We start from the raw sequence: 27136 nt of genomic DNA on the forward strand, positions 1-27136 counted from the left end.
CAACAGTTGCTGAAAGCTAATTAATGACCATGTACCAAGAAAAGTTTTCAACATCTGTTTAAGAAGTTTTGCCCTGCTCACATTTGCTGGTATAACCATGTCACCTGAAATAGTTTCCAGGTCTGCTTCTGAAAACAGTTTGTTAAAACAGCCCAAAGTGTAGTTTAAATGGCACCCCAGAAGATAATGAAATGGGAGCATCACTTCTGAGCAGTCTTCAGCAGTGGCCTAAGATGAAAGAATACAGTCGTTCCCCAGACATGGGAAAGGTGTAGTAGACCACAGTGTAGTAACTATGGGAGGGAGCATTTATTGGCATTGGAAAAGGAGAAATTTTTTTTTTTTTTTTAAAGTTTACACCAAATAAGGACATGCACAGTAAGTCTTATATATATATTATTTAAATGATTTTAAAGAAAAAATTCATGTTTGTTACTGATTTAATATTTTTTTATTTATATTAGAAATGCAAGTGCCTGATAAAGCAGGTTAAAAACCTGTTGATGGTTGAAATGAAAGAACTGAAAGAGAGGGCTCTGAAATTGTTTTAGAAAGGTAGTTCATCAAAATAAGTAGATACAATTTGTTTAAAATATTCAAAAATATTTTGTAACTAATTTTAAGCAGCATTAATACATGACAGGTAAGTGATGAGTCTTGAATCTTGTGGGGTGCTGATCATCATAAAAATGCTAAACACACACAAATAGATTCATATAAAAAAGTAACAACCTTTCCGGCAAGTGTTTGCTGGCACACTAAGGATGTAGGTAAAATACAATCCAGTTCAGACTGTTACTGATTTCTTCACAACCCAGACCAGCAAGTCTCTAAAACATTAAGACAAAGGCTTTGGATTCAGGGAAACCTGAAGCAAGGCAGAGGCATACAAGTCTCTTCACCATTATAACTTTGTCTTCAGAAATGAGTTAAAGAAAGCAATCAGTCATGAGAGAAAGTGAAATCAGCTGCATGCAACAATTTCTCTCTCACCTTGGTGGCAGTGCTGTTGAAGCACTTTTAAAAGCACTTTTGAATATCACATCTTGAAGGGAGTGTTCCTCTTGCAGCCTACTCTGAATTAACTGCAGCATCCTAAAAGATCACACAGATGAGTACAGTAAGTGGGAATGCATGCAATAGAGTAACAGAAAATAAATTGATAGTTACCGTCAGGTACGTTAGTTACATATTATAAAACAACTCAGTTCAGCAAAAGGATGGTATGTTAAATTCAGACATATGCCAAACATTCCTACTGCTCAAATATACACAATTTAAAAAATAAAAATAAAAGCACTGATGTTGGACTCCCATAGTACACCATGAGGATGGTAAAACTAGAAAACGATTCCTAAAGAACTAAGCATGAATTTAAAGAGTCTTTAGATTCTGTGACAGAGCTTTCAGATGCGAAGGACACAGTTAAGGTTTGTTGGTGAGACAGACAAGCTTTCGAGCTTATGCAGAGCTCTTCTTCAGGAAAAGATCTGAAGAAGAGCTCTGTGTATGCCTGAAACATCTCCCACTCACCAACAGAAATTGGTCCAATAAAAAGATATTACCTCACCCACCTTTTGTCTCTACTATCCTGGGACTGATACGGCTCTACAACACTGCACACAGTTAAGGCTGGCAGGCCCAACCATTCATTTACTTTGGCAGTAGCTCCATTGGTAAACTCAGAAGTTTGGGATTCCATACACACATCCCTCCTCATCACCATCTCAACCAACCTCCCAATTCCAACAAAAACAAATTAGAATGAATCCTAGGCCTAAATTCATACTAAACAAAGTACTGCATGCAATCTCCAGGGTCTCGCATTAAAGCACATATGCACTTGTCTGCTTACTGTTGTGTTATACAGTACATTGGAGCATTTCTCTCCCCAGCTGCATCAAAGAGGAAGGAGGAAGGAGAGAACAACAATAAACTTTAAGTGCTAACAGTAATCAATTCAACTGCTGAAGGTGGTGAGTTATTTTGGTTTAATGACACTGACATACATCTAAACATGGCAAATGAGTTCATAACGAAACTACCAAAACTACCACATGTGCAATTAAACTAGATAAAATGCGTCAGGACTGGTTTATTACAAGGACTGATAGATAGATCATATAGTTTTATATTTTACAAAATGAAAGGAGTACTCATTCGTGGCAAAGACACCGAATGCTGACTAGCCAGCTCTAAAAAGCTAGACGAAAAATAAAGGACCTTCAGTTTCAGTGGGTGTGTACTGCACGATTATGGGCAGTATCTGTGCAAGGTAACATAGGGTTGGGTTTGTTTCTTTTAAACATGACTTAGGTATACTCAGAGCACATTCTCGGAGCTATATCCAGTGACAAAAGAAAAGCAGACCTATCGTTGTCCAACCTACATGCATTCACATTAGTGCTTTAGAATGATCTATTACCTCTGCCACTCTCTCTGCTGGGGAGTAAGATCAAATATTACCTGCAACAAAGAAGAACACACATAGTAACACATAACCAGAAAGCAATACCAATGACTCCACCCCACCAAAGTTCTCTCCACAAAATTCAGAACAGAAAAAAGGAAGGTGATTTAACAATATTTTATTTTGTGCTAAAAGATTTATCCAACTTTTCCCATATACAGTAAATCCAAAGCGGACTTTAAATTTTAGCTTTTCTTTAGTTAATCCTAACAATGTGGAGCTAGGAGACAGATTTTTATAACTATACATAGTTCAAAAGGTAGCAACTATAGTTTAAAAATAAAATAAGCAAGTGCAGTCACGGTCCAACACTGAACTGTGTTAAACAAGGCTCAGCATTTGGTATATCGAAACCTCAGCCTACTTTTTGCCATGGCAAACACGCCATTGAACACCATTTTAACCTTTTATTACAGACACAGCAAAGAAGGAAAAACAGTTAAAGCACCTGAAACTTAAAGTATTAAGTAAGGCTTTCATTTTAACATCCCTTATTTCCTTTCCCTTTAGTTGGAGAGAGTTTTTACAGTCTATTAGATGATACTACAGATGGTAATAACTGTCCTTTTGGTGAAAAGAGAAGATGTTAGTTGAGATGGGCTGGACCTGTTGTTGCTGCTGCTACAGTTAGACCCCATTTCTTAGAAGACACAAAAAACAGGAGACACAAACAGCAAAGATTGAAAATGTGACTTCTGTCTCTGGTGTTGACTTTCACTTGCAACCTCACTGCTGGAAAAAACACAGACACCGCACATGGTCTTATTAGCTATTCTGAGACCTGGCAAACTCAAACCAGGATTGGGCTGTTTAGGGTATTTCTTTTAGCAGTTTCTTTCTGATCACAGGCTGACAGTAATGTTACTAAAATATACAGTCTCGGCCAGCTAAGAGACTCTTGTTAGACAGAAGGAAAAAGGAGAGGGATAGGTAAGAGAAGAAATAAGGTTGGGAAGGGAAAGAATACATAATGTGGTGGTAGGGGGGTGCTGTGACCATGTCTCACATCTCAGGTGCTGTTTGGGATTCAAATGGAGCTGGTAGAGGTAGCGGTGTAATCTGGGTCCCTGTCCCGGGCCTGATCTAGGCAGGAAATCTTTTAGGATTAGGATGAAGGAGGCCTGGGGTCCCAGGAGACAGTGGGGGTGGCAGCCATGATGGTAAAGCTCACTCCAGTATCCTCCATCTATTCTTTCACAAAGTTTCTCTCTTTCAGGACCCACAAAGGGAATGGTGGGAGGAACAGCCCATCTTCTCATTCTACCATCCACCAATTAGGCCTAATTTTGACACACCAGTTTTGGTTCACTGTGTTCCAAACCCCCATTTTCTTGTTTACCAAGCATGATCATCCGATGAAGTGAGCTGTAGCTCACGAAAGCTCATGCTCAAATAAACTGGTTAGTCTCTAAGGTGCCACAAGTACTCCTGATCTTAACATGGTCCTTGAGTTTTACGTAGGCCTTTTGGTTTGGGTTAATTCAGTCTGTCTCCCTTTCCTACTTTTTCCCCATCAACATTTATTTTTATAAGTCATTGTGACATCTTATGAACTCTCACTCACTCTTCACAGTTGAGCCACAATTTGTAGGCCCAATTATCACAACAGCCCCTAGTGGGCCCGAGACTTTGTCCTCCCTCTCCAAACACCCATTTTTAGGGATATGGCTCAAAACACAGGAACTTACACAGTTTACAAAGGATATAACTGTCACCATACATTTCACTGCTAAGTGTACTGCTTTGATTACATACCTAATATTTGTTTTATATTAAGCTCTGAAAATATGGCTCATAAAATCAAATATTTGCAAGTTGTTCCTGGCACAGAATTACCAGTGAAGTGAAAAGGTTCAATAACGGCATATGCATTTCCTCAGCTACTGTAAACTGAACAGTCTCCAAGAAATTACAGACAGAACTACTTAATGGGTTTAATCAATCAATCTGCAACTAAAAAGACAATTGTGATGCAGCATATACTCCCCGGGCACAAGGTATTTAACCCCATTCACTCAGGCCCACTGTACTGACCTGCAGTTAGACTTACAGGGTATGTCTACACAGCAAAGCCCATGCCAGCTGACTCAGGCTCACAGGGCTCAAGTTGTGGAGCTGTTTGACGGCTGTGTAGACTTCCAGGCTTGGGCTGCAGCCTGAGCTTTGGGAGCCTCCCACTTTACAGGGCTCCAGCCCAGCTGGGAAATCTAGAAAGCAACAAAACAGCTCCGCAGCCTGAGCCCTGCGATCCCAAGGCGGCTCGCATGGGCTAGCTGTGAGTGTCTAGTTGCTGTGTAGACATACCCGCAGGCTGCTTCAGGGAAGCAGCATATAATTGCTATGGGACTCGATGACTTGAGGAAACAGCATCAAGCAGATCTCATATCCAGATGCATCACTGTCTGCTCAATTGAAAGATAAGACGACACTACAATAATGAGCATCCATTAAGGAACTTGTAATTGCACTTCAGGTAACACTTGAAGCTGGTTCTCCAACAGCTGGATGAGAACAACAAAAACCGCGCACACAATGGTACTTGAAAAATAAACAACAGTCCATGAGTTAGTCTGTTGAACCACTTCACAGGAAAATCATGAAAAGCCCAAAATGAAAAAGCAAACTCAAGGAACCAACATTAAAAGAATACACCTAAATTGGGGGAGAAGACAACAGAAAATATTTTCAGATTCTACTCTCTCTTTACAGAAACACAAAGCAAAATTAAGCAAAGCTGCCAATGGGAGTTCTTCATTTATCTAATTGACAGGAAAATGAATACAGAGCCAATTGTTAGCTGTTATAATTCAGCAATAGAAACACACATGCTACCTAACGGTGATGTAACTTAATAGCTATAGAATATTCCAATCTATTCATGAATGCGGACCCAAGAACAGGGAATATGCTGTAGTTTTCTTAAGTTAAAGACTTAAATTTGCACACTACCAATGAGCGAGCATGCAGAAAACATAGTTCCATGGTCACAATGAAAATACATTTCTGGACAGCATTTCTTTCTAGCGTGAGCATAGTAAGCTCACCCAGCCAATCCTGAAACCAGTTTTGCATGGACAAACCTTTGTGACCATGTGGAGCATAACTGACTTCAGTGTTACTCTGCATGGGTCCAACTTCAGGACTGGATAGTAGTTTTGGAGATATGGTTCAGCCAAAATGAAAAAGGCATGCCATAGCTAATAAAGAGCACCATCTTTATAAAGAAAATGGAATAAACTTACCGGTTCATAAACTAAACCATCTGCAGAGACAACCATTGTTTCTGCTAAATCCAAAACATCAGCCCCCACATCTGTTTCAAAAAACAAAACAAAATAGAAAATATTAAAAGAAAATGTAAATATGAATAAAAACAAAAAATATCCAGTAGAAATCAAGCTTGACAGCATCTCTTCAAACCTATCAGTAAAACAGCAGATACTAATTACGGTGAGAAAATCTATTCTTTATTAACAGGATGCAAGTCCATACTAGTAGAGGAAAAAAAGCTGGCAAGAAACTGATGACTGAAAAAACTTTTCAATCTACCTAACAAAACATCACAGAGAGAGAAGGGGACAGAGACAGTTTTTAGGAGAAGCATCATTTCTCACTGATATATCACTTTCAGAGAATGCTCATTTACTGCTCTTCTTGAACAGTAAGTACTGGACAAAATATTATATGAAGTGTAATTACTGTAGCTCTGTATACACACACACACACACACACACACATTTATACACATTTCCCACACACAAATTGATCAGTGCAAACTTAAACCTTTTCCATTTACATAAATGCAGTTATCAAATCTAAAATGACACTAGTCCACAGAGAGACTAAGCTATTTGGTTTTTTCAAAAGAAGGAAAACACACTGGAAGATAGATTTATTTAAAACTAACTGCAAAAAGCATACTGATAATATTTAAGCTCTTATTTAGCACTCTGCACCTCCAAAGAGCGTGACAAACAGTAATTGTCATAACAGCCTGATGAGGTAACTAAGTATTGTACCCATTTATCATATGGCAGGACTGAGGCAGAGCGGTTTAAGGAGTTGCCCAAGACCAAACAGAGAGTCTGTATCAGAGCCAGGTTTAGATTTCAGAGAGTTCCTATCTGCTACTTTTGTGGCAGATTAACATTTAAAATAACCATGAGAGTAGGGAATGGGGTACTTATAAATCAAACAATTATGAGACAAACTTCAGCATCACACAATCTAAAAATATTATAGCTGTGTAAGACCCATGAAAAGAGGGATTCAACATAGAATGTAGACAAAACCTTAACACCAACAATCTGTCTCGGAAAAACTGTTTTCTCTGTCAGTCAAGGATTAAAAAAAAAAATCTTTTTGCGGATACAGACTAACACGGCTGCTGCTCTGAAAAAAAAAACAAAACACAAACTACAATGTAAACAAATGTAATTTAATTACCCACTGCTTGTTAAAAAAGAGCTGCGAACCTGTGTTTAACGATTATGAAGGCACTGACTGAACATGGCCAACCTCAGCATGAAACTAACCCTCTCTCTGTCTTAGTTTGTTGTAAATGCCACCAAACAGCAGAGCACGTTTATGATCTGCCTGACTTACGACTTTGATAAATTGCTCCTGTCTGCTCTCAGTTAACTATGCCTAATCCTGTGACTCAGGAATAAGCTACATATTATTGCTCAAAAAAACCTAGAAAAATCATACTCTCTTCTTGGACAGCCAAAATCAAGATGTCGGAACAAGTTATCATAAGCATGTTATTTTTAATCTGAAAGCAATACCAATTTTTTTTAAAAACCACAACCACCAGCACTGTCATGCTGATGGAATACTTACATTGACACTTCATGGCAACAGTAATATCTATATTGATTCTTAATTTACTGGAAGACAAAAAAGCAAAAATTTGCAATATTAAGTAAATTTAGTACAGATGCCAAGCCAAAATAACTATGTGAGAATATGTACAGAAATGCACTCCAAGGGCAAAATGAATACCAGCACAGGTAAATACTATCCCCATAGGCAGAGAGGTTCAGAGACTAGTTTAGAAAGTCACCCAGTGTCCTACTCACCACTTTAGCCTTTAATACAAGACAAGTGGCAAAGGGAGAACTAGTTTCATAGAAAAATTAAATATTGCAATTAACTTTAAAAACTAAATGAAATATGACTGGTTCAGGAATTTAGCTACCTCTTATAAAACCCCAATGGTTGCGGAAAAGCAGTGTCTCCGTTGTCAGTAATATTTTGAAGTATATTTTCATGAGACTGTAGTAACACACTGCTCCCAATGAATTCAGTGGAATGGGAGGCACAGGGGTGTCACAAAGCTAAAACCCTGTGCAAGGATTTGAACATCTACTTCTTGTTTTATCACCTCCAGGCATAGGCACCAACTCCGTGGGTGCTCCAGCCCCAGAGCACCCATGGGAAAAAAAAAAAAATAGTGGCTGCTCAGCACCCACCGGCAGCCCCACCAATCAACTCCTCCACGCGCCACAGATCAGCTGTTCAGCAGCATGCAGAAGGTGCTGGTGGGGGTGGAGGAGGAGCGGGGGCAGGTGGAGGTGGGAAAAGACGAGGCGGGAGTCGAGCACCCCCTGGGAACAGACGAAGTCGGCGACTATGTCTGCAGGAGCAGGTTTTTATTTCATTTCAGTGAGAATCCTACACGATCACAATTCAACAGCTGCTCTGTCTGACCCAAATTGGGATCCAGCTGCCAGAAAATGCTATTGCCTTTGGTACAGACTTCTGCTTTTGAAACCAGGACTTTTCAAGCACCAAAGTACAGCCACTTTTAAAAGCAGGACTTTTCAAGCAGCAAACGAAAACAAACAAAAAGTCATATGAATCCGGACTATTCCTTCTATCTATCTGAGGTACTTATATGGCCTCTATATCAGTAATATCGGAGCACCTCACAATATTTAATACGTTTATCCTCAGAACACCCTTGTGAGGTGAGAACGTGCTATTAATCCCATTTTACAGATGGAAAACAGAGGCACAGGCAGGCTAAGTGACTTTGCAAAGAAACCTCCTCACCAATATATACTTAAGATGCAGGTTACACAGTTTAAAAAGGGAAGGTTTGCTACACTCACCCAAGATAGCTTTTCAGCCAAACTTAAGAGACACTTTGACGAAGGAGCCAAAGGCTATGTAACTGTGTGCAATAGGAGGATGTCAGTCTGTTCGAATGGATTTTTCTTTGAGGGGCAAAACCTGAGTTTTGCATGCATCTCACTTAAATCTATTATAGAAATTCTTTTTCTGAATAAATAGGTCTTTTTGAACTTTTGACATACCACAATCACCACTTTAAGCCAATTTTCAAAAATGTACATCACATCTGTGAACTGGGTTACAGGATTTAAATACACAAAACCCGATCTTCAGAGGCGCTGACCACGTTCAGCTCCCACTGACTTCAAGTGGAGTTGTGAGCACGTAGCACCTCAGAAAAATCAGGCAAGCACATGGAACTGACGGCAAGAGTATCTCCAGCCAACCTCGGTTGTCATGACATGTAGTAAGATGACAGGCAACCTTCAGATAGCTTGGTCGTCGACAGCGAATTGCTTTAAAATTAATCTTCAACACTCTGAACTGCACTCAGAAGCAAAACAAGAAGCATACTGACAAAAATGCTGAAAGAGTGCCAGAACAGCACCTTCGATTTAAGGGTTAGATTTGGCTGAGACTACATCCAAAAAGTTGCTGGATTGAAAGCAAGTCTCTTCCCTCTTCATGGAAGGCGGATGTGTTTCATTTTCTTACTGAACCTGGCCCCAGCATATTAAACAACAAAACAAAAAGTAAATCACCTGTTTCCATTTTAATTTCAAACTGTAGTTGCTAATGAGTGGCAAGAATATTTTAAATCCATTCTTTTTTGAACAGCTGATGAAATGCAGACAACTTAAATTTAAAAGAAATTCTAAGGAATAAAAAGTTACCTAGTAAAATCCTTGTCTACTTCATATTCATATTTCATCCAGGTGTCTCGATACACCATAAACTCCAGTACGGTTAATAAAGCCATAGCTGTAAATGCTATTAAAGAAACTGAGAAATCAAAAAGAAAAAGGATCAGCTTGTGAGAAAATGTTATTTACTGCTGGCATTTACAAAAAAAGAAACAATACAAAGAATTTAATACTTAAGGAAGGCATTTTTGTGCAAATAAATGAATTTATTGAGTTCAGGTCTTGACTATATTTATCACAAATAAGCCATAATAAGCAAAAATTCTCTTAGAAACACATCATCAACTGTACAATTTTCTCATTTACATAGGAAGAACAAAAATACTGAAAGTCCCAATCCAAAAATATATTTTGGGTATGATGGGCTGTGTCCTCAGAAAACATTTCATAGAGTCCATAAAAATTTTCTCCCTCCACCTCAAGGATGCCACATGATAATAACTTTCCATGAATAAGGGGTGCTGGATGGACTTAAGTCCATCATTGCTGATCCTTTCTCAAATACAAAGATAACCACAGAGCAAGATGAGCTTTCCAGCTACTTATTTACAGAAGTGCCCCATCATCATGGTATCCAGGTGCTCTGCCCTCTGCTCAAAGGCTAAGCACATTGTGTGTACAATATATCCATCACCATGCACAGGGCCTGAAAATCAAATCCAGCTCTATCCCAATGACAGCACAGGCTACTAAACACAGAGCCCGTTGGGATTTTCGGTATTCACACAGAAGATTTCCTTTAGTTAAAATAGCCTGAATAAGAAGTAAACCCTGATGTTTGCAGCATTACCCTGTAACAGATATGATCAGTTCCTGTATATCCTTGGGAGACCTTATTGAATTAAGTTTAAGTAGCTTTAGGTCCATTGTTTTAAATGAATGGTTTATATATGATTGTGTTCTACTCCATGCACAACTCCTCCACGAACTAAAAGCAGTCAGTGGTGATTAAGGCAAATCAGCAAGGTTGCAACCCCCACAGCAATGCACCAGCTCCTGGGAAGCTCACATATACTGGTTAAAACTGGATTCTCCCCGACCAACAGACAAAGAAGAGACTTTTGGATAAACAGCCTGAGTTTAAACTGACTCAAAACCTCCTTTCTGGGTCAGCAAATGGACAGGACCTTCTGCCTCAGGCAGAGCCCCAATCCTCATGGAAAGGCTGACACCTACTGGAGCCTGAAGTCAGAGTTGGGTGACCTCTAGTAAGCTTTATAGAATGTGTGTAGGTTCTTTAATATTTATAATGTTTTCTCTGTAATGCTCTTCCCTTAAGAATAAATGAGTTTGCTTAAAAAGAGCTGGGTGGTAACATACAACTGCTAGCATTTACGCTATTCATATAGTCTCTGGAGAGAAAACAAAGTGCAGATGCTGTCCTGTTTAGGCAGTCTGGCTTGCTGGGAATACCACAGAGTAGGCAGGGAACTGTGCAGCCTGGAAAAACCGCAGTCTGCAGGGAGATAAATGCAGCTGTCTGCTAAAGAGAGGTGACAGTTGAAGAGCTGGGAGCCTAGAGTGGATGCCCTTGAGGGATTACGGAAGGGGAATATAGGTGCAGTTGCCCTGAACTGTGGCAGACCCCACGTACCTTTCTCTAACTTAAAATGGTTAAGACTGGGCAAGAAATGCCTAGGAGGCACGAAATGCCTTGGTACCAATCAGGCTTATAGAACTTGGGCTTTCATATCACAGATTTATGCTTCTAGTCTCAGCCAAGAAAAACAAATAAGGGAAATAAGATGCACCACTCATTCAATAAGAAGAGGTAACCTGTGGAAGTCACTTGTGCATATCAATCCAGTAACAAGGCTGCCAGCCTCTTTTTGTAATAATTACAGATGCACAAAACTCATCCCACTTTGTGTCTGACTGAGCAAAAGAACACATTAAAAAGCACCAAAAACTGGATTAATGGTCAATTTCTAATCCAAGATGTGCATTGCATATCTCCTCATTGGGACTGTGAAATTGTGCATAAAGTCATGCTATTGTGAATACACACAGAAATACAGTAAAGATGTCTGAGGTTCATCCGGAGACACATGCTGTGCATTGCCAGTTAGAACCATGACTATGGCCTGGTCTGACACCTATAGATAGAAATGAGAGGAGCCCAGGTGAACACTGAGGCTGTAGTCTGCACAAATACCTTCAGTGGAGGGGGTATTACAGAATTACTGAGTGCTTCCCTCACCCTGCTAACATTGCCTCAGTCTTCCAGAGAGAATAGTTAGGGAAGATGATTCTTTTCGCATCTGATGTTAAAATGATATAGAGCTGGATATCACTTGTGTATCGCTGGTATTTCAGTCCATGCTGTTTCACATTGTCATGGCTTCGTATAGATGTTGAACAGGATTGGGGAAAAGACCAATCCTTGTGAGACTCCACAAGTGCAGGCTTTGGAAAGAGGGACACAACAGACAGTCTTATTTTAGTGTAGCTACAGTACACTTCAATTGTATTCCATTTAGAAAGTATGCACAACATGTTTGTGGGGGGGAGGTAAATTCATAACTCTCTCTAAAGCTCATTTTGTTAATTTATATCATAGGTGCACATATACCCCTTACATCTGTTTGATTCTTAACTACTGGACAGAATTTCCCATGTGACAGATTCATACATTTTGTCCAACAGCAGGAGAAACAAATTGAGCCATCACCTGAAAGGGATTAGCTACGGCACCGTATAGGTCTTTTAAATCCACATTTGTAAACTCATGTCTTCCCACAACTGAAACATTTACTACCAAAATGCGCTAAAGAGACTCACCACATTAATCAGGCCAGGCATCACCAGTGTCTCAGTAAGGCTTACCTGTTCCACCACTTGTTGAAGTCTCCACATAGCTCTCAGGAACCTTTGGAAAGGCATCCAACTCTTTCATCAAATTCAGGGTCTTCTTCCGATTCAGTCGCCTCATCTTCAGCAGATTCCCCCACTTCCTCCTTCATATATTCACTCTATATTGAGAATAAATTGTTCCAATTAGAGACACCAACAATCCAGCTTCCGCCCTAAAACTGACCGATTATAGGAATAAATTCTATGGTCTATGTCATGCAGGGGGTCAGCCTAGATGATCTTAACAATCGGTGAATAATTTACACTTAGAAATCTTTTGATGAAAGATGCAATGTAACACCTTCAACATTCATTATAATATATTCTTTCCATTTTACACAACTAAATGATCATCATTATTGACAGATATTGCAGTTAATTAAGATTAAAGTCAGTTCTAAGTTAAACGTACTAAAGCTAAACTTCTGACAGTGAATCGAAGTCAGTGCCTTAACTAATGGAGGATGTCTAACATGCTACATACGACTCAGAAGGATTCCACACTGCTCATCGTGCCCCCACCCACCCCCCATGTTCAGCTAAGGCGGATTTGTACTGTATGCTAAAGAAAGAATCATCCTGTCAATAATTTGATCATTACTAGTGAAAAAGCAGTATAATTCATAGTGTAAAATTCATTCAAAGACCAACGTGCAACTAAAAATTGTTCATGGACAAAATTTCCTTGAAGAAAGTCAAAATAAGCCTTTTTTTAAAAAAACTTGTATATTCTGGATACTCATACCGGCACATCTTTTTGTGCTCACAGAAGTAAAGCCATTTGTTTTCACTGCACATGACACGTGCCTGAAAATTGCACACCAAATTCTAACACAGGTCACAATCAATCAACTTCCCAATATGCCTACGCTTTTAAATTAACTCACACAAACCCGCAGCACACAAGTTGTCTTACCTTGTCCTGATGACTGTCTTGCTGTTCTTAGGTAAGGTGGAGTGACGTACTAAAAAGAAAGAACAGAATCCAAAATAACCTGTTAACCTGTATATGTCCAGACTCCTAAGACTGCCCCAAAAGTCATATGTAAATTATGTGCATATGCCCAATGGGAAAATAAATCTGCTGCCCTGACTCTCTCCCTTGTTCTGAGTTTTCCTGAAATGCCTATAGCATAATTTACGCAGGTTGAGAGTGGAGGAAGGATTGCTGAAGCAGGTCAGTGGAGACTGGAGAGATGCTGGAGCAGGTCAGTGGTGTGAGAGGGTTTGCAGGCCAGAAAGATGAAGATGCCAACAAGTAAGTGGGAAGAGAAGAAGGGAAGGAAGAGAGGCTGGAGCAGGTCAGGAGAGGGAAGATGGGTGGAAGACAAGGGGATTGTTAGTGACAGTCAGGTGTAAAGGGGAATGAAGTAGTGTGGGAGTGGTGCTGGAATGGGACAATGGATGAAGCAGTTGGTGGGGGGGTGGGGAGTGCTGGAGAAGAACATATTACATATCAGAGAATCTAACACACAATATTTTAAACGCCACAGATATTTATAGTTTTGCATCAATATCCAAAAAAGATCAGCAGACAGGTTGTCTTACCTTGACCCTTTGTCTCTCTTGATGTTCTTCGGTATTTTGAAGTGAGGTTCTAAAACAAAAAGAAGGAATCCCAAACAAGTCATAATCTAAGTGGCTATTTCGTTTATCAGCAATGCATCCATGCCTATAAAAAACACTTGAAATTACAAAGTTTACATGTGCATGAAAATCTTTAGCCCTGAGAGAATCTGCCCAGCCTCCAAACATGCCCTTTTTGCTTCTGCACATGCTCACCCTCCTACTATTGTCTAATGGGTATGTGCATGTACAATGCATATGACCATTAAGGCAAGTGAAGCCCCAATGAAGCTGCTGCCCTTACTGTGCCTTTTGCCCAAGTTGCAGTGCGGATCCACTTTCAAAAATGCCCTGAAATTTGATAATCCAGGTTGAAGCCAGGAATGGGAGTGGAGCAAGAAAAGAGAGAGAGAGAGAGAGAGAGAGAGAGAGAGAGAGAGAGAGAGAGAGAGAGAGAGAGAGAGAGAGAGAGGAGGCTAGAGTGGGCAATGGTGTGTGAGTGTGAGAGAGTGTGTAATCAATCCAGATTGGAGACAGGGGTGGGAGCGGAGCAAGTAGAGGAGGTAGAGAGAAGAGGCTAGAGTGGGCAATGCTGGTGAGAGTGAGTGTGAGAGCGTGCGCGCTGGGGAAAGAAAACTATTCATTATAATTTTAGCGAATTACAACTTAATACAAGTTGTGACTACCTCCTTTACTATAAAAGACATTTTTCTAGTGAGTGCAAATAAAGGTAGGGAGATACTGTGAATGAGTTCCTTGCTAACTGGTCATTATTACAACTATGGAAGAATAAAAAGTAGGGCTGTCAAGCGATTAAAAAAATTAAATCGCACAATTAATCACGCTCTGAATAATAGAATACCATTTATTTAAATATTTTTTTATGTTTTCTACATTTTCAAATATATTGATTTCAATTACAACACAGAATACAAAGTGTATAGTGCTCACTTTGTATTTTTGATTACAAATATTTTCACAGTAAAAAACAAAGCAGTATTTGTCAATTCATGTAATACAAGTACTGTAGTGCAATCTCTTTATCATGAAAGCTGAACTTACATATGTAGAATTATACACAAAAAAAAAACTGCATTCAAAAATAAAACAATGAAGGCTCTAAAGTTTTACAAGTCCACACAGTCCTAATTCAGCCAATCGCTCAGACAAACAAGTTTGGTTACAATTTGCAGGAGATAATACTGCCCGCTTCCTGTTTACGTCACCTGAAAGTGAGAACAGGCATTTACATGGCACTGTTGTAGCCAGCATCACAAGATATTTAAGTGCCAGATGCACTAAAGATTCATATGTCCCTTCATGCTTCAATCACCACTCCAGGGGACATGTGTCCATACTGCTGATGGGTTTTGCTCAAAAACAATCCAAAGCAGAGTGGACCAACGTATGTTCATTTACATCATCTGAGTCAGATGCCACCAGCACAAGGCTGATTTTCATTTTTTTGGTGGTCTGGGTTCTGTAGTTTCTGCATCAGAGTGTTGCTCTTTTAAGACTTCTAAAATCAATGCTCCACACCCCATCCCAATCAGATTTTGGAAGGCACTTTAGATTCTTAAACCCTGGGTCAAGTGCTGTAGCTATTTTTAGAAATCTCACATTGGTACCTTCTTTGCATTTTGTCAAATCAGCTATGAAAGTGTTCTTAAAACAAACATGTGCTGAGTCATCATCCGAGACTGCTATAACATGAAATATATGGCAGATGTGTGCAGGTAAAACAGAACAGGAGACATAGAATTCTCCCACAACGAGTTCAATCATGAATTTAATTAACACACTTTTTTTTTTTTTTTTTTTTTTTTTTTACGAGCATCATCAGCATGGAAGCATGTCTTCTGGAATGGTGGCCAAAGCATGAAGGGGCATACGAATATTTAGCATATCTGGCACGTAAATACCTTGCAACATCAGCTACAGAAGTGCCATGCAAACGCCTGTTCTCACTTTCAGGTGACATTGTAAACAAGAAGCGGACAGCATTATCTCCCGTAAATGTAAACAAACTTGTTTGTTTTAGCAATTGGCTGAATAAGTAGGACTGAGTGGACTTGTAGGCTCTAAAGGTTTACATTGGGTTGTTTTTGAGTGCAGTTATGTAACAAACAAAAAAAAAAAATCTACATTTGTAAGTTACACTTCCATAATAAAGAGAGGTTTCAGAGTAGCAGCCGTGTTAGTCTGTATTCGCAAAAAGAAAAGGAGTACTTGTGGCACCTTAGAGACCAACAAATTTATTTGAGCATAAGCTTTCGTGAGCTACAGCTCACTTCATCAGAAAAGAGATTGCACTACAGTACTTGTATGAGGTGAACTGAAATATTTCTTTTGTCTTTCATTTTTACAGTACAAATATTTGTAATCAAAAATAAAAATATAAAGTGAGCACTGTACACTTTGTATTCTGTGTTGTAACAGAAATCAATACATTTGAAAATTTAGAAAAATACACAAAAATATTTAATACATTTTAATTGGTATTCTATTGTTTAACAATGTGATTAATCACGATTAATTTTTTGAGTTAATCGTGTGAGTTAACTATGACTAATCGACAGCCCTAATAAAAACCATTAACGATATATATGAAAAGATGCACTGTTCTTTTTCCTGAATTGTGCTATTTGGAGAGAACTTTATAGGTTCCAATAAAAATTACTGGGCAAATCCTTCCTCAGGGACACAAGCACGGAGAGCACTGAACACAGTGGAATTATTGTGATTTCTCTGTGCTAGCACTACAGATATTTCTACAGCTTTACAGTGCCTCGACACAAACAAAATATGCCGCACAAAGAGCCCCACACAGGGAAGAGAGGATCTGATACTTCCAAGTGGGAAAAGAGGGGTGTCCAGAGGAAACTGACAGAAGAATTTAAGCCAGTGGTTCTCAACCTATTTACCATTCTGGACCACATATGCAGCTCTCTGTGGGTTACGTGGGCCACATCCACACAATATATATACTGTATGGCCATGAGGATGTCACATGGGTCGCAGCTGTGTGCTGACTGGGCTGCAAGCGGACTGCAGGCTTTGGGTTGAGAACCACTGATTTAAGCAGTCTTTATACAACATAAAAGAGCATAAAGGACATTAAAACTTTTTTTTAAAGGATTTGCAGTTTATCTTTAAGGCCTCAGTTCTGCAAAGGTCTATGCACATGCTTAACTGCAATTCATATGGGACTACTCCTGTGTGTGTGCAAGTTTTCCAAGACCAGGGCCTATGACTGCTGTTACAGTAATATCAAAAAGGGTGGGATGCATTAATCAAAAGGAAAACGTGGGCTGAATATCAGAAGAAATTTGCTAAGGATAAGAACTGATACAATGAGCAATAGCCTTCAAAGGAAAAGGATGGAAGCCAAATGCATTTAAAACAAGACTGAACAAAGCACTGGTAAATGTTTCCAATTGGTCATTTTAATCTCATAATATTCCCTTCTCATTTTCAGAGCTTGAGTCTCTCCCCTGGCTTGTACTTTGTGTAGTCATTTGCATCTGTGATGCTACCAAATCAGAATGGTAGGGCTGGATTTTCCTTCTCATTTACACCACTATTACTCCACTGATTACTCTACAGTGTGAGTAGAGAATCAGGCCCTTAAACACTGCAGAAGACACCCATACTGATTTCAGTATTGAAAGGCAAAAGTAAATTGGTCAATAGATTTCAAAGGGTGTAGACATTTTGGGAGAGGTGTACAGTACCTGACACAAAGTGCCTAGCTCTAGAACACAGACACTGACAGCCAGCTCCTGTGCAACTAGAGGAGCTAGTGAACAGGAGCAGCAAGCAGGGGAGTTTTGACAAGGAGTTTAGAGAGGGAGCATGAAAGCTGGATAGAATGTTTATTACACGATAAACTTAGAGTAATAAATGCCCCCCTCAAAAAAAAAACCAAAAAACCACAAACTGCAAGAGTACAAATAATGCAGGCAGAAGGGCAGCAGCGGAGTGGACTGAATGCAGCATGTATGATCACCTGAGTATGGGCAGGAGGCATGTGTGCATTTGGTGCAAGCAGCTTCATTCCCCTCTGAGATAAGAGGGGCTTGAGATAAGAGTGGCTGAACTGAAGGAGCTAAGGGAAACAGACAGGTACACAAACAAGACCTTCTGGGCCCCATTAGAGCAGTCTCACACCCAGTCCAACAGCCACTGTACTATTGAAGAGGATGCAAGTCTTAGGGAAGGAGAACATCAAGCTAGAGCAGAGGGAAATGATCCCAGTTTCAGATTATGTTATGGTATTTTCTCACACTGAGGTTACCTCTCCAGGGGAGGGGATCCCTGTTATTAGGAAGAGACAATAGTAATCAGGGATTTGACTATTAAAATACAGATAGTTGGGTTTGTGATGACTGGGAGAACTACATGGTGAATTGCCTGCTGGGTGCAAAGGTTGCAGACCCCTTGAGACATCTAGACAGATGTATGTGCAGTGCTGGGGAGGAGGTACATTTAAGTGATGGTCGTGATACATTTAAGTACCAATGACACAGAGAAAGGTAGGAAAGAGGCCCTAGAGGCCAAATGTAGGCAGCTAGGTAGGAGATTGAAGTCCAGGACCTCCCTGGTGGCATTTGTTGAAATGGTTGCAATGCCATGCACAGTGCCAGTGAGACAGGCAGAACTGAAGGATCTCAATGTGCGGATGAGATGATCATGTTCAGAGGAAGGATTTAGGTTTATTAGGAACTAGAGAACCTTTTGGGAAAGGAGAAGCTTAGACAGGAAGGATGTACTAGCCAGATTACTAGCATGTAAAAATTAAAAGGTCACAGAGGCATTTTAAAACTAAGGGTTGGGGGAAAACCGACAGATGTAGAGAAGCACACAGTTCAGACAAACATATTCCTTAGGGGAGGATTTACTAAAGGGTGTACTCTATATCTTAGTAAAGAGGAGAGGACAGAAGTTGATAGAGTACAGATAGGAGCTGAAGAGACAGTCAAATGAAAAAGAGTCCCATTCAGTTACATCACATGAAGGGAGACAACTAAATAGTGACACATTTTATAAGTGCTTGTATACAAATGCATGAAATCTAAGATGGGTGAACTTGAGTGCCTGGTATTAAATGAGTATACTGATATAATGGACATCCAAGAAAGTTGGTGGAACAAGGACAATCAATGGAACACAGTAATACCAGGGTACAAAACATATAGGAATGACAGAGTAGCTCAGGTTGGTGGGGGAGTGGCATTATATGGAAAAAAAGAAAGCATACCGTCAAAAATAATAAAAGTCTTCAATTAATCAAACAGGATCATAGCATCACTATGGATGGAAATTCCACGCTTGAATAATAAGAGAATAGGAATATACTACCGAACACCTGACCAGGATGGTGATGGTGACTGAAATGCTCAGGAAGATTAGAGAGGCTACAAAAACATAAAACCTAATAATAATGGGGGCTTGCAACCATCCCAATATTGACTAGGAACATGCCACCTCAGGACAGGATGAAGAGATAAAATTTGTAGATACTCATTTAACTTAAAATAAGGAACTACACAAAAATGAGGAGGCTAGTTAAATGGAAATTAGAGGAATAGTCACAAGAGTGAAATGCCTAAAAGCTGCATGGACACCATTTAAAAACACCATAATAGAGGCTCAAACTACATGCATACTCCAAATTAAACCAAAAAACAGTAAGAGGACCAAAACAATGCTAGCATGGCTAAACAACAGAGTAGAAGAGGCAGTTAGAGACAAAAAGACATCCTTTAAAAACTGGAAGTCAAATCCTACTGAGGAAAATAGAAAGGAGCATAAACTCTGGCAAGTTAAGTAAAAAAGTATAATTAGGCAGTCCAAAAAAGAATTTAAAGAGCAACTAGCAAAAGACACAAAAATTAACAGCAAAAGAATTTTTGTTTACATACATCAGAAGCGTGCCAAACAATCAGTGGGGCCACCACACAGTCAAGGTGCTAAAGAAACACTGAAGGAAGGCCATTGTGGAAAAGCTAAATGAATTCTTTTCATGGGTCATCACTGCAGAGGATGTGAGAGAGATTCCCACACCTGACCTATTCTTTTAAGATGGCAGATCTGAGGAACTGTCCTAGATTGAGATGTCAGTAAAGAAGGTTTGGGAACAAATTGATAAATTTAACAATAATAAGACTCTAGGACCAGGTGGTATTCACCTAAGAGTTCTGAAGAAACTCAAATATGAAATTGCAAAATTAACTGTGGTATGTAACCTATCACTTAAACCAGCCTCTGTTCCAGATGACTGAGGATAGCTACTGCAATGCCCCCAATTTTAAAAAAGGATCCAGAAGTGGCAATAGGCCTATCTTTAGCACCAGGCAAACTGGTTGAAACTATAGTAAAGAACAGAATTATGAGATACATGGATGAACACAATTTGTTGGGGAAGAGTCAATGCGGCTTTTGAAAAAGGGAAATCATACCTCACGAATCTATTAGAATTTTCTGAGGGGGTCAAAAAACACATGAACAAGAGAGATATGGTGGATGTAGTGTACTTGGACAAGGTCCCTAACCAAAGGCTCTTAAGCAAAGTAGGCAGTCATGGGATAAGAAGGAAGGTCCTCTCATGGATCAGTAACTGGTTAAAAGATAGGAAACAAAGGGTAGGAATAAATGGTCCATTTTCACAATGGTGAGGGGTAAATACGATGGTCCTCCAAGGATCTGTACTAGGACCAGTACTATTCAACATATTCATAAGTGATCTGGAAAAAGGGATAAACAGGGAGGTGACAAAGTCTGTACACAATAAATATCCTGAATAATTTTGTAAATCCAAATCAGACTGAAGAGTTACAAAATTGGGTGACCGGATACCAAAATGGCAGATGAAATTCAATGTTAATAAATACAAAGTAATTCACACTGGAAAACATAATCCCAACTATATATACAAAATGATGGAGTCTAAATTAGCTGTTTCCACTCAAGAAAGATCTTGAAGTCACTGTGAATAGTTCTCTGAAAACATCTGCTCAATGTGCAGCAGCAGTCAAAAAAAGCTAACAATCTGTTAGCAACCATTAGGAAAGGGATAAACAGAAAATATCATAATGCCCCTATATAAATCCATGGTATACCCACACTTTGAATACTGCATGCAGTTCTGGTCTTCCTATCTCAAAAAAGGAAAAATTAATAGGCAGCCAGTTTAAAACAAACATAAGGAAGTACTTCTTCACACAATGCACAGTCAGCCTATGGAACTCATTGCCAGGGGATGCTGTGGAGGCCAAAAGTATAACTGGATTCAAACAAAAATGAGATAAGTTCATGGAGGATAGGTCTATCAATGGCTATTAGCCAAGATGATCAGGGATGCAATCCCATGCTCTGGGTGTCTCTAAACTTCTCACTGACAAAAGCTGGGACTGGACAATAGGGAATGGATCACTTGATAAGTTACCCTGTGTCTGTGTGTATAAAAACATCTTCTGTATTTTCCATAGTATGCATCCGATGAAGTGAGCTGTAGCTCACAAAAGCTTATGCTCAAATAAATTGGTTAGTCTCTAAGGTGCCACAAGTACTCCTTTTCTTTTTGCGAATGCAGATTAACACGGCTGTTACTCTGTACCCTGTTCTATTCATTGCCTCTGAAGCATCTGGCATTGGCAACTCCAGAAGACAATACTGGGCTAGATGCACTGTTAGTCTGACCCAGTATGGCCATTCTTATGACATTATCCAAGGGGAACTGAGCATCTCGTAATCTTCAGGCATAGAGTTGCTTGCCAGGAACTAAGATGACTAACGGGGACATTCTCTGCCAGGGATATATTTTGATCAGTACTAACTGTTTTGTCATTATCAATACTGCCTCAGAGAAAAATTCTAGAACTGCATCACCTCCCTTTCAAAAGGATTGAAACTTGAGATCATTCTACCAAATATCCAACACTTACAGAGCAGAAAAAAGACAGACTGAAAAATTCTATGCAACCCTGAACCCAAGGCCTAAGGAAACCTGATAAACATGTGGGAAAACACAAGCCATGATATAGAACATGAATACAGAGTTACTCCCATTTCCAATATTTCAGAGGGCAGAGCAAGTTCATCAGACAAGGGAATCTCAATGTGAGCGCCAAAGTGAGTAAAGTTTGAAAAGACACAACTGCATTCCTCTTGGTAGTAAATAAAGGTATTTAAATTTCAGAAAGAGAGAACTAAAAATTAGACGGAACAGAAAACAAATCTGTGGAAAAGGGGAGTAGCTCCAGTCTTTCAGGGCTCTGGAAAAAGCTGACTTGTGAAGGGGGGACCCAGACAGGAACACAATTAAGTTCTCATTGAATTCTGGTCAGTCTGTCTTGGGCATTTTGGTGACCATTTGGTGACCCTGGTGCTATTTGGACAATGATTAACTGAATTGACACACAAAACAGAGACCATAGGAAAAAAGAGCAACATCGGCTACAGTAGGCACAAGACTGGAGCAAATATGACTTCATGTGACTTGCATTCTCTTTATCCTGGAGCCAGCTGGCTCCCAGTCCAAGTTACAGCATTCTTAAGGCTCTTATGTCCAGCAGCCAATGCCATAAGGTGCCATTCTGCAGCCAGAGATTATCTTGGCCCAACTTCCTTTGCCCCCTGAAATGTTCCCTACAATGCGGGCTAGAAGGAGCAATAATCAGAGAGATACAGTGATTGGCTTTACATCACCAAGGATCTGGATCTGCCAGATTGCTTGATGCTATGCATCACCAGCAAGGCCACAGGGTTTTTTTTAAAGACACAGCCATCTCCATAAAATTTTATGGAAACAAAATATTGCAGTAAGATTATTTTTCTGAATCCAAGACAAAACAGTGAAAACACTTTAACTGTAATTACATTCAATTGCATTATGCTAACTCAGCATACACTCTAGCCATAATGCATCTTAAATCTGTGCTCTTTCAAACACACCTCTAAGAGACTGCAGCCTATCAGCAACTGCCGAATTACCTTCACCAGCTAATCAGCAACTGCCAAATTACCTTCGTCATTAGATAAAGGGACTGGAGAAGAAAAATGAAGTCCACCTGGCAAAGACTGAAACATGTCAGAGGTTTATTATGCTCGAAGGAAAAGAACTAGCCCTTCCCTACTGTCTTCTTTCTACACAGATTTAGTTAACTACAGTATTTAACAAGAATAGGATTAACTCATCTAAACAACAAAGTAAAAGTCTTGTTTAAAAAAAACATCAGTGATTTGTGCAGCCCCTGGTATGGGTGGGGCGGGGAAGGGAAATCACCTAAGAGGCTTAAAATCTTCAGGTTTGAGACAAGTCACAAAAGAAACAGGACAGAGAAAACAATTTCTGAGAACTAAGATGTTATTATGCAGTTTAGCCCAGTAACAGATATGTGCATTCACATGTATGAGAGCATGCACAGCCTGGAATATTGTAACTATGCTGAAGATGTCAAAGGGAATGATAGAAGCACATGGGGGATGAACAAAGTGATCAAATTATGAAACAAATTTGGAGACTTCTCTTCATACTTTTCTTTTAAATGAAAATAATATTATGCACTTGACTTTAGGGTCAAATCTGAAAACTGTAGGTGGAATGCATAACAGCAAATTCAAATTCTGGCAAGCCAGGCAACTACCACTGAATTTAACCCCAAAAACTATTACAACAGCAGCAGACTGTGACATGGGACTCAATTCATTAATGTTAGTGAGGCACTTTGAGAGTGTCAGTGAGAAGGGGCAAGCAAGATGTGCTTAGGACTATTATTATTATTCTTGGTAAAAGGGGAACTACAAGAGCCACAAACACTCATTATCCCAGGTGGGAGGGGACAAGAAAGATGGGAGATGGTAAGATGGGGATGAAGGGAACTTGTAGAGGAACAAGTAGGAAGATGAAGGGGGGGGGAGGAGAAGGAATGAGATGAAGGGGTGTGCAGGAGATACAATCTGATGGGGGGGAATTAAAGAAGGGAGGGGAGGCTAGGGTCAAGGAGGACATATGGGGGAAGGGAGCTAGCCAGGGCTAAGAGGGGGATCTTTGGAGAAAGAGATGGGGCAAGGGGTTGGGAAAGGGAGAGGAAGGTTACAGGTGGAGGGAGTGGGAGGGGCTGAGAAAGGGATATGGGAGACAGCAGGATATATAGGGTGAGGGGAAAGGCATGTTGTGGGGAAGACAGAAGCAGGGAAAGGGAAGTAAAAAGAAAAGGAGTACTTGTGGCACCTTACAGACTAACCAATTTATTTGAGCATAAGCTTTCGTGAGCTACAGCTCACTTCATCGGATGCATACTGTGGAAACTGCAGAAGACATTATATACACAGAGACCATGAAACAACACCTCCTCCCACCCCACTCTCCTGCTGGTAATCGTCAGGGATATAAGGGGCACAGGGTGAGAAGAGGAGACACGATGTGTTGGGGATACAGGAGATTCAGGAAGAGAGGCAGGGACACAGGGCTCAGGATGGGGGATCCATGGGGCAAGAGGATGCAAGGACAGGGGGCTCAGGGTGAGGAAGGACTTGGGTTTGAGGGACACATGGGTGTAGGCTCAGAATGAGGTGTAGCAAAGGGGATTTGGGAGATACATGGCAAGGGGGCTTGGCAAAGGGGATTCAGGGTGTGGAGGGGCTGGGGGTAAGGAGATGCAAGGGACAGGGGCTCAGGGTGAGCAGGGGTATGCAGCTTGGGGGATACATGGATGGGGAGAGGACTCAGGGCTGGGAGGGATATGGGGATTTGGGGATACATGGAGGGGGGCTCAGGGTGGGGAGCAATACAGGGTTTGGGGGGAAAAGTGGGGAGGGGACTCAGGGTGAGAAGAGATACAGGGTTTGGGAATATGTGGGGATGGGGAGGGTTACAGCATTTACGGATACGTGGGGAGGGGGCTCCAGGTGAGGAGGGATATGGGGTTTGGGGGATAGGTGGGGAAGGAGCTCAGGGTGAGGAGGAGTATGGGGATACATAGGGAGAGGGCTCAGGGTTATGGTGGTTTGGAAGGGTACGTGCGGAGAGGGCTCAGGGTAGGGAGGGATACGGGGGAGGGGGCTCAGGGCAGGGGGTATGGGATTTAGGGGATACATGGGGAGCTCAGGGTGAGTAGGGATATGGGTTTGGAAGGGTACATGGGGAGGGGGCTCAGGGTGGGGAGAGAGTTGGGGGATATGTCGGAAGGGGGCTCAGGGTGGGGAAGAGTGCAGGGAGAGGAGGCTCAGGGGGAGGAGGGGTGCGGGGGTGTGGGATACGTGGGGTGGGGGCTCAGGGTGTGGGATACGTGGGGTGGGGGCTCAGGGTGAGGTGGGGTGGGGGCTCGGGGTAGGGAGGGGTGCAGGAGATACGCGAGGATGGGGCTCAAGGTGGGGTGGAGGATACACGTGGAGGGGGCTCAGAGTGCAGGATACATGGGGAGGGGGTTCAGAGTGGGGTGGGGAGAGGGGATTCACGGGGAGGGGGCTCAGGATGGGGAGGGGTGCGGGAGATATGCGAGGAGGGGGCTCAGAGTGGGGTGGGGAGCGGGGATTCGCAGGGAGGGGGCTCAGGGTGCGGGATACATGAGAAGGGGGTTCAGAGTGGGGTGGGGAGGGGGGATTCACGGGGAGGGGGCTCAGAGTGGGGTGGGGAGGGGGGATTCATGGGGAGGGGGCTCAGGATGGGGAGGGGTGCAGGAGATACGCGAGGAGGGGGCTCAGGGTGGGGTAGAGGGGGGAATTCGGGGGGGAGGGGGCTGAGTGGGGTGGGGAGGGGGGATTCGCGAGGAGAGGGCTCAGGATGGGGAGGGGTGCGGGAGATACGCGAGGAGGGGGCTCAGAGTGGGGAGGGGAGGGGGGATACGCGAGGAGGGGGCTCAGGGTGGGGTGGGGTGCGGGGGCTCAGGGTGAGGGATACATGGGGAGGGGGCTCAGAGTGGGGTGGGGAGGGGGGATGCGCGGGGAGGGGGCTCAGGATGGGGAGGGGTGCGGGGGATATACGAGGAGGGGGCTCAGAGTGGGGTGGGGAGGGGGGATTCGTGGGGAGGGGGCTCAGGATGGGGAGGGGTGCGGGGGATACGCGAGGAGGGGGCTCAGGGTGGGGAGGGGTGCGGGGGCTCAGGGTGAGGGATACATGGGGAGGGGGCTCAGAGTGGGGTGGGGAGGGGGGATTCGAGGGGAGGGGGCTCAGAGTGGGGTGGGGAGGGGTGCGGGGGATAGGCGCGGAGGGGGCTCAGAGTGGGGTGGGGAGGGGGGATACGCGAGGAGGGGGCTCAGGGTGGGGAGGGGTGCGGGGGCTCAGGGTGAGGGATACATGGGGAGGGGGCTCAGAGTGGGGTGGGGAGGGGGGATGCGCGGGGAGGGGGCTCAGGATGGGGAGGGGTGCGGGGGATACACGAGGAGGGGGCTCAGAGTGGGGTGGGGAGGGGGGATACGCGGGGAGGGGGCTCAGGGTGGGGAGGGGTGCGGGGGCTCAGGGTGAGGGATACATGGGGAGGGGGCTCAGAGTGGGGTGGGGAGGGGGGATGCGCGGGGAGGGGGCTCAGGATGGGGAGGGGTGCGGGTGCGGGGGGCGCTCAGGGCGGGGAGCGGTGCGAGGGGCAGGGACACCGGCGGTGCTGAGGGGCAGAGCGGCTGGGAACAGGGACAGGCGCCTACCTCCCGGCCGGCCACTAACCGAGCAGCGGTGAGCGCTTCCCGGCGCTCGACTCCGGCAGCCCCGTGCCTGCGCCTCCGGGTCTGGAGCGGGTGTCTTCCGGGCCAATGAGAAGGCCGCGCGTGCCCTACTGCCAGCAAGCACCGAGACGGGCCGGCTGGAAGGGACCGAGAACGTGCCTGTCTAGCACTCCGCGGAGGCCGCGCTCTATGGTTCTGCTCCTTGCTCCTAGCTGGGGCGTTCCTTTCTCCCCTCACGAGCCGCCCTGCACACCCGGCCCGGCCGGGTGACGGGACGCGCCCGCTGCTCCTGCGTCGGGATCCAGCCGCTCAAATGCCGCGATTGATCCGATTGACAGTAGCAGCCACCGCTCCTTGTCTGCTGACTTGACAGAGCCTCTGGGGGTCGCGTTTCCAGGCTCCCCCCCCGCAGCCCAAAGGCTGGAAACAGCCTTTGGTTTTGTTTTGTTTTAAAGGAGCTGCGATTCTTACAAAATCCCAGGACTCCCGGAGCTGGGGCTAAAGGAAATCACCCAATAGCATGAAACTCTTGATAAGAGCATGAGCATTGGCAATGCAGCATCCTGCCATCAGCTCCTGTCCCGCA

At 42.6% G+C, this 27136-nt stretch overlaps 1 protein-coding gene across 7 annotated transcripts in view; it reads right to left on the reverse strand.

Annotated features, from left to right (window-relative positions):
* ERGIC2 (ERGIC and golgi 2) overlaps nt 1-26874 on the reverse strand; it is a 48780-nt gene extending 21906 nt beyond the window's left edge. The window contains exons 1-9 of one of the 7 annotated variants that reach the window (XM_037889122.2): nt 26533-26874; nt 13873-13921; nt 13241-13289; nt 12298-12443; nt 9442-9550; nt 7313-7359; nt 5713-5783; nt 2426-2466; nt 994-1095 (exon numbers count right to left, since the gene is read on the reverse strand). In XM_037889122.2, coding sequence (XP_037745050.1) covers nt 994-1095; nt 2426-2466; nt 5713-5783; nt 7313-7359; nt 9442-9550; nt 12298-12403 — 476 coding nt within the window. In that variant the 5' untranslated portion in view covers nt 12404-12443; nt 13241-13289; nt 13873-13921; nt 26533-26874. The remainder of the gene's footprint in view (nt 1-993; nt 1096-2425; nt 2467-5712; nt 5784-7312; nt 7360-9441; nt 9551-12297; nt 12444-13240; nt 13290-13872; nt 13922-26532) is intronic. The other 6 variants (XM_043551420.1, XM_043551407.1, XM_043551425.1 and 3 more) reach the window with 6 other exon arrangements.
* Between the last annotated feature and the right edge of the window lie 262 nt (nt 26875-27136).

This window comes from Chelonia mydas, chromosome 1, assembly GCF_015237465.2.
Source record: "Chelonia mydas isolate rCheMyd1 chromosome 1, rCheMyd1.pri.v2, whole genome shotgun sequence".
Classification (NCBI taxonomy): Eukaryota; Metazoa; Chordata; order Testudines; family Cheloniidae; genus Chelonia; species Chelonia mydas.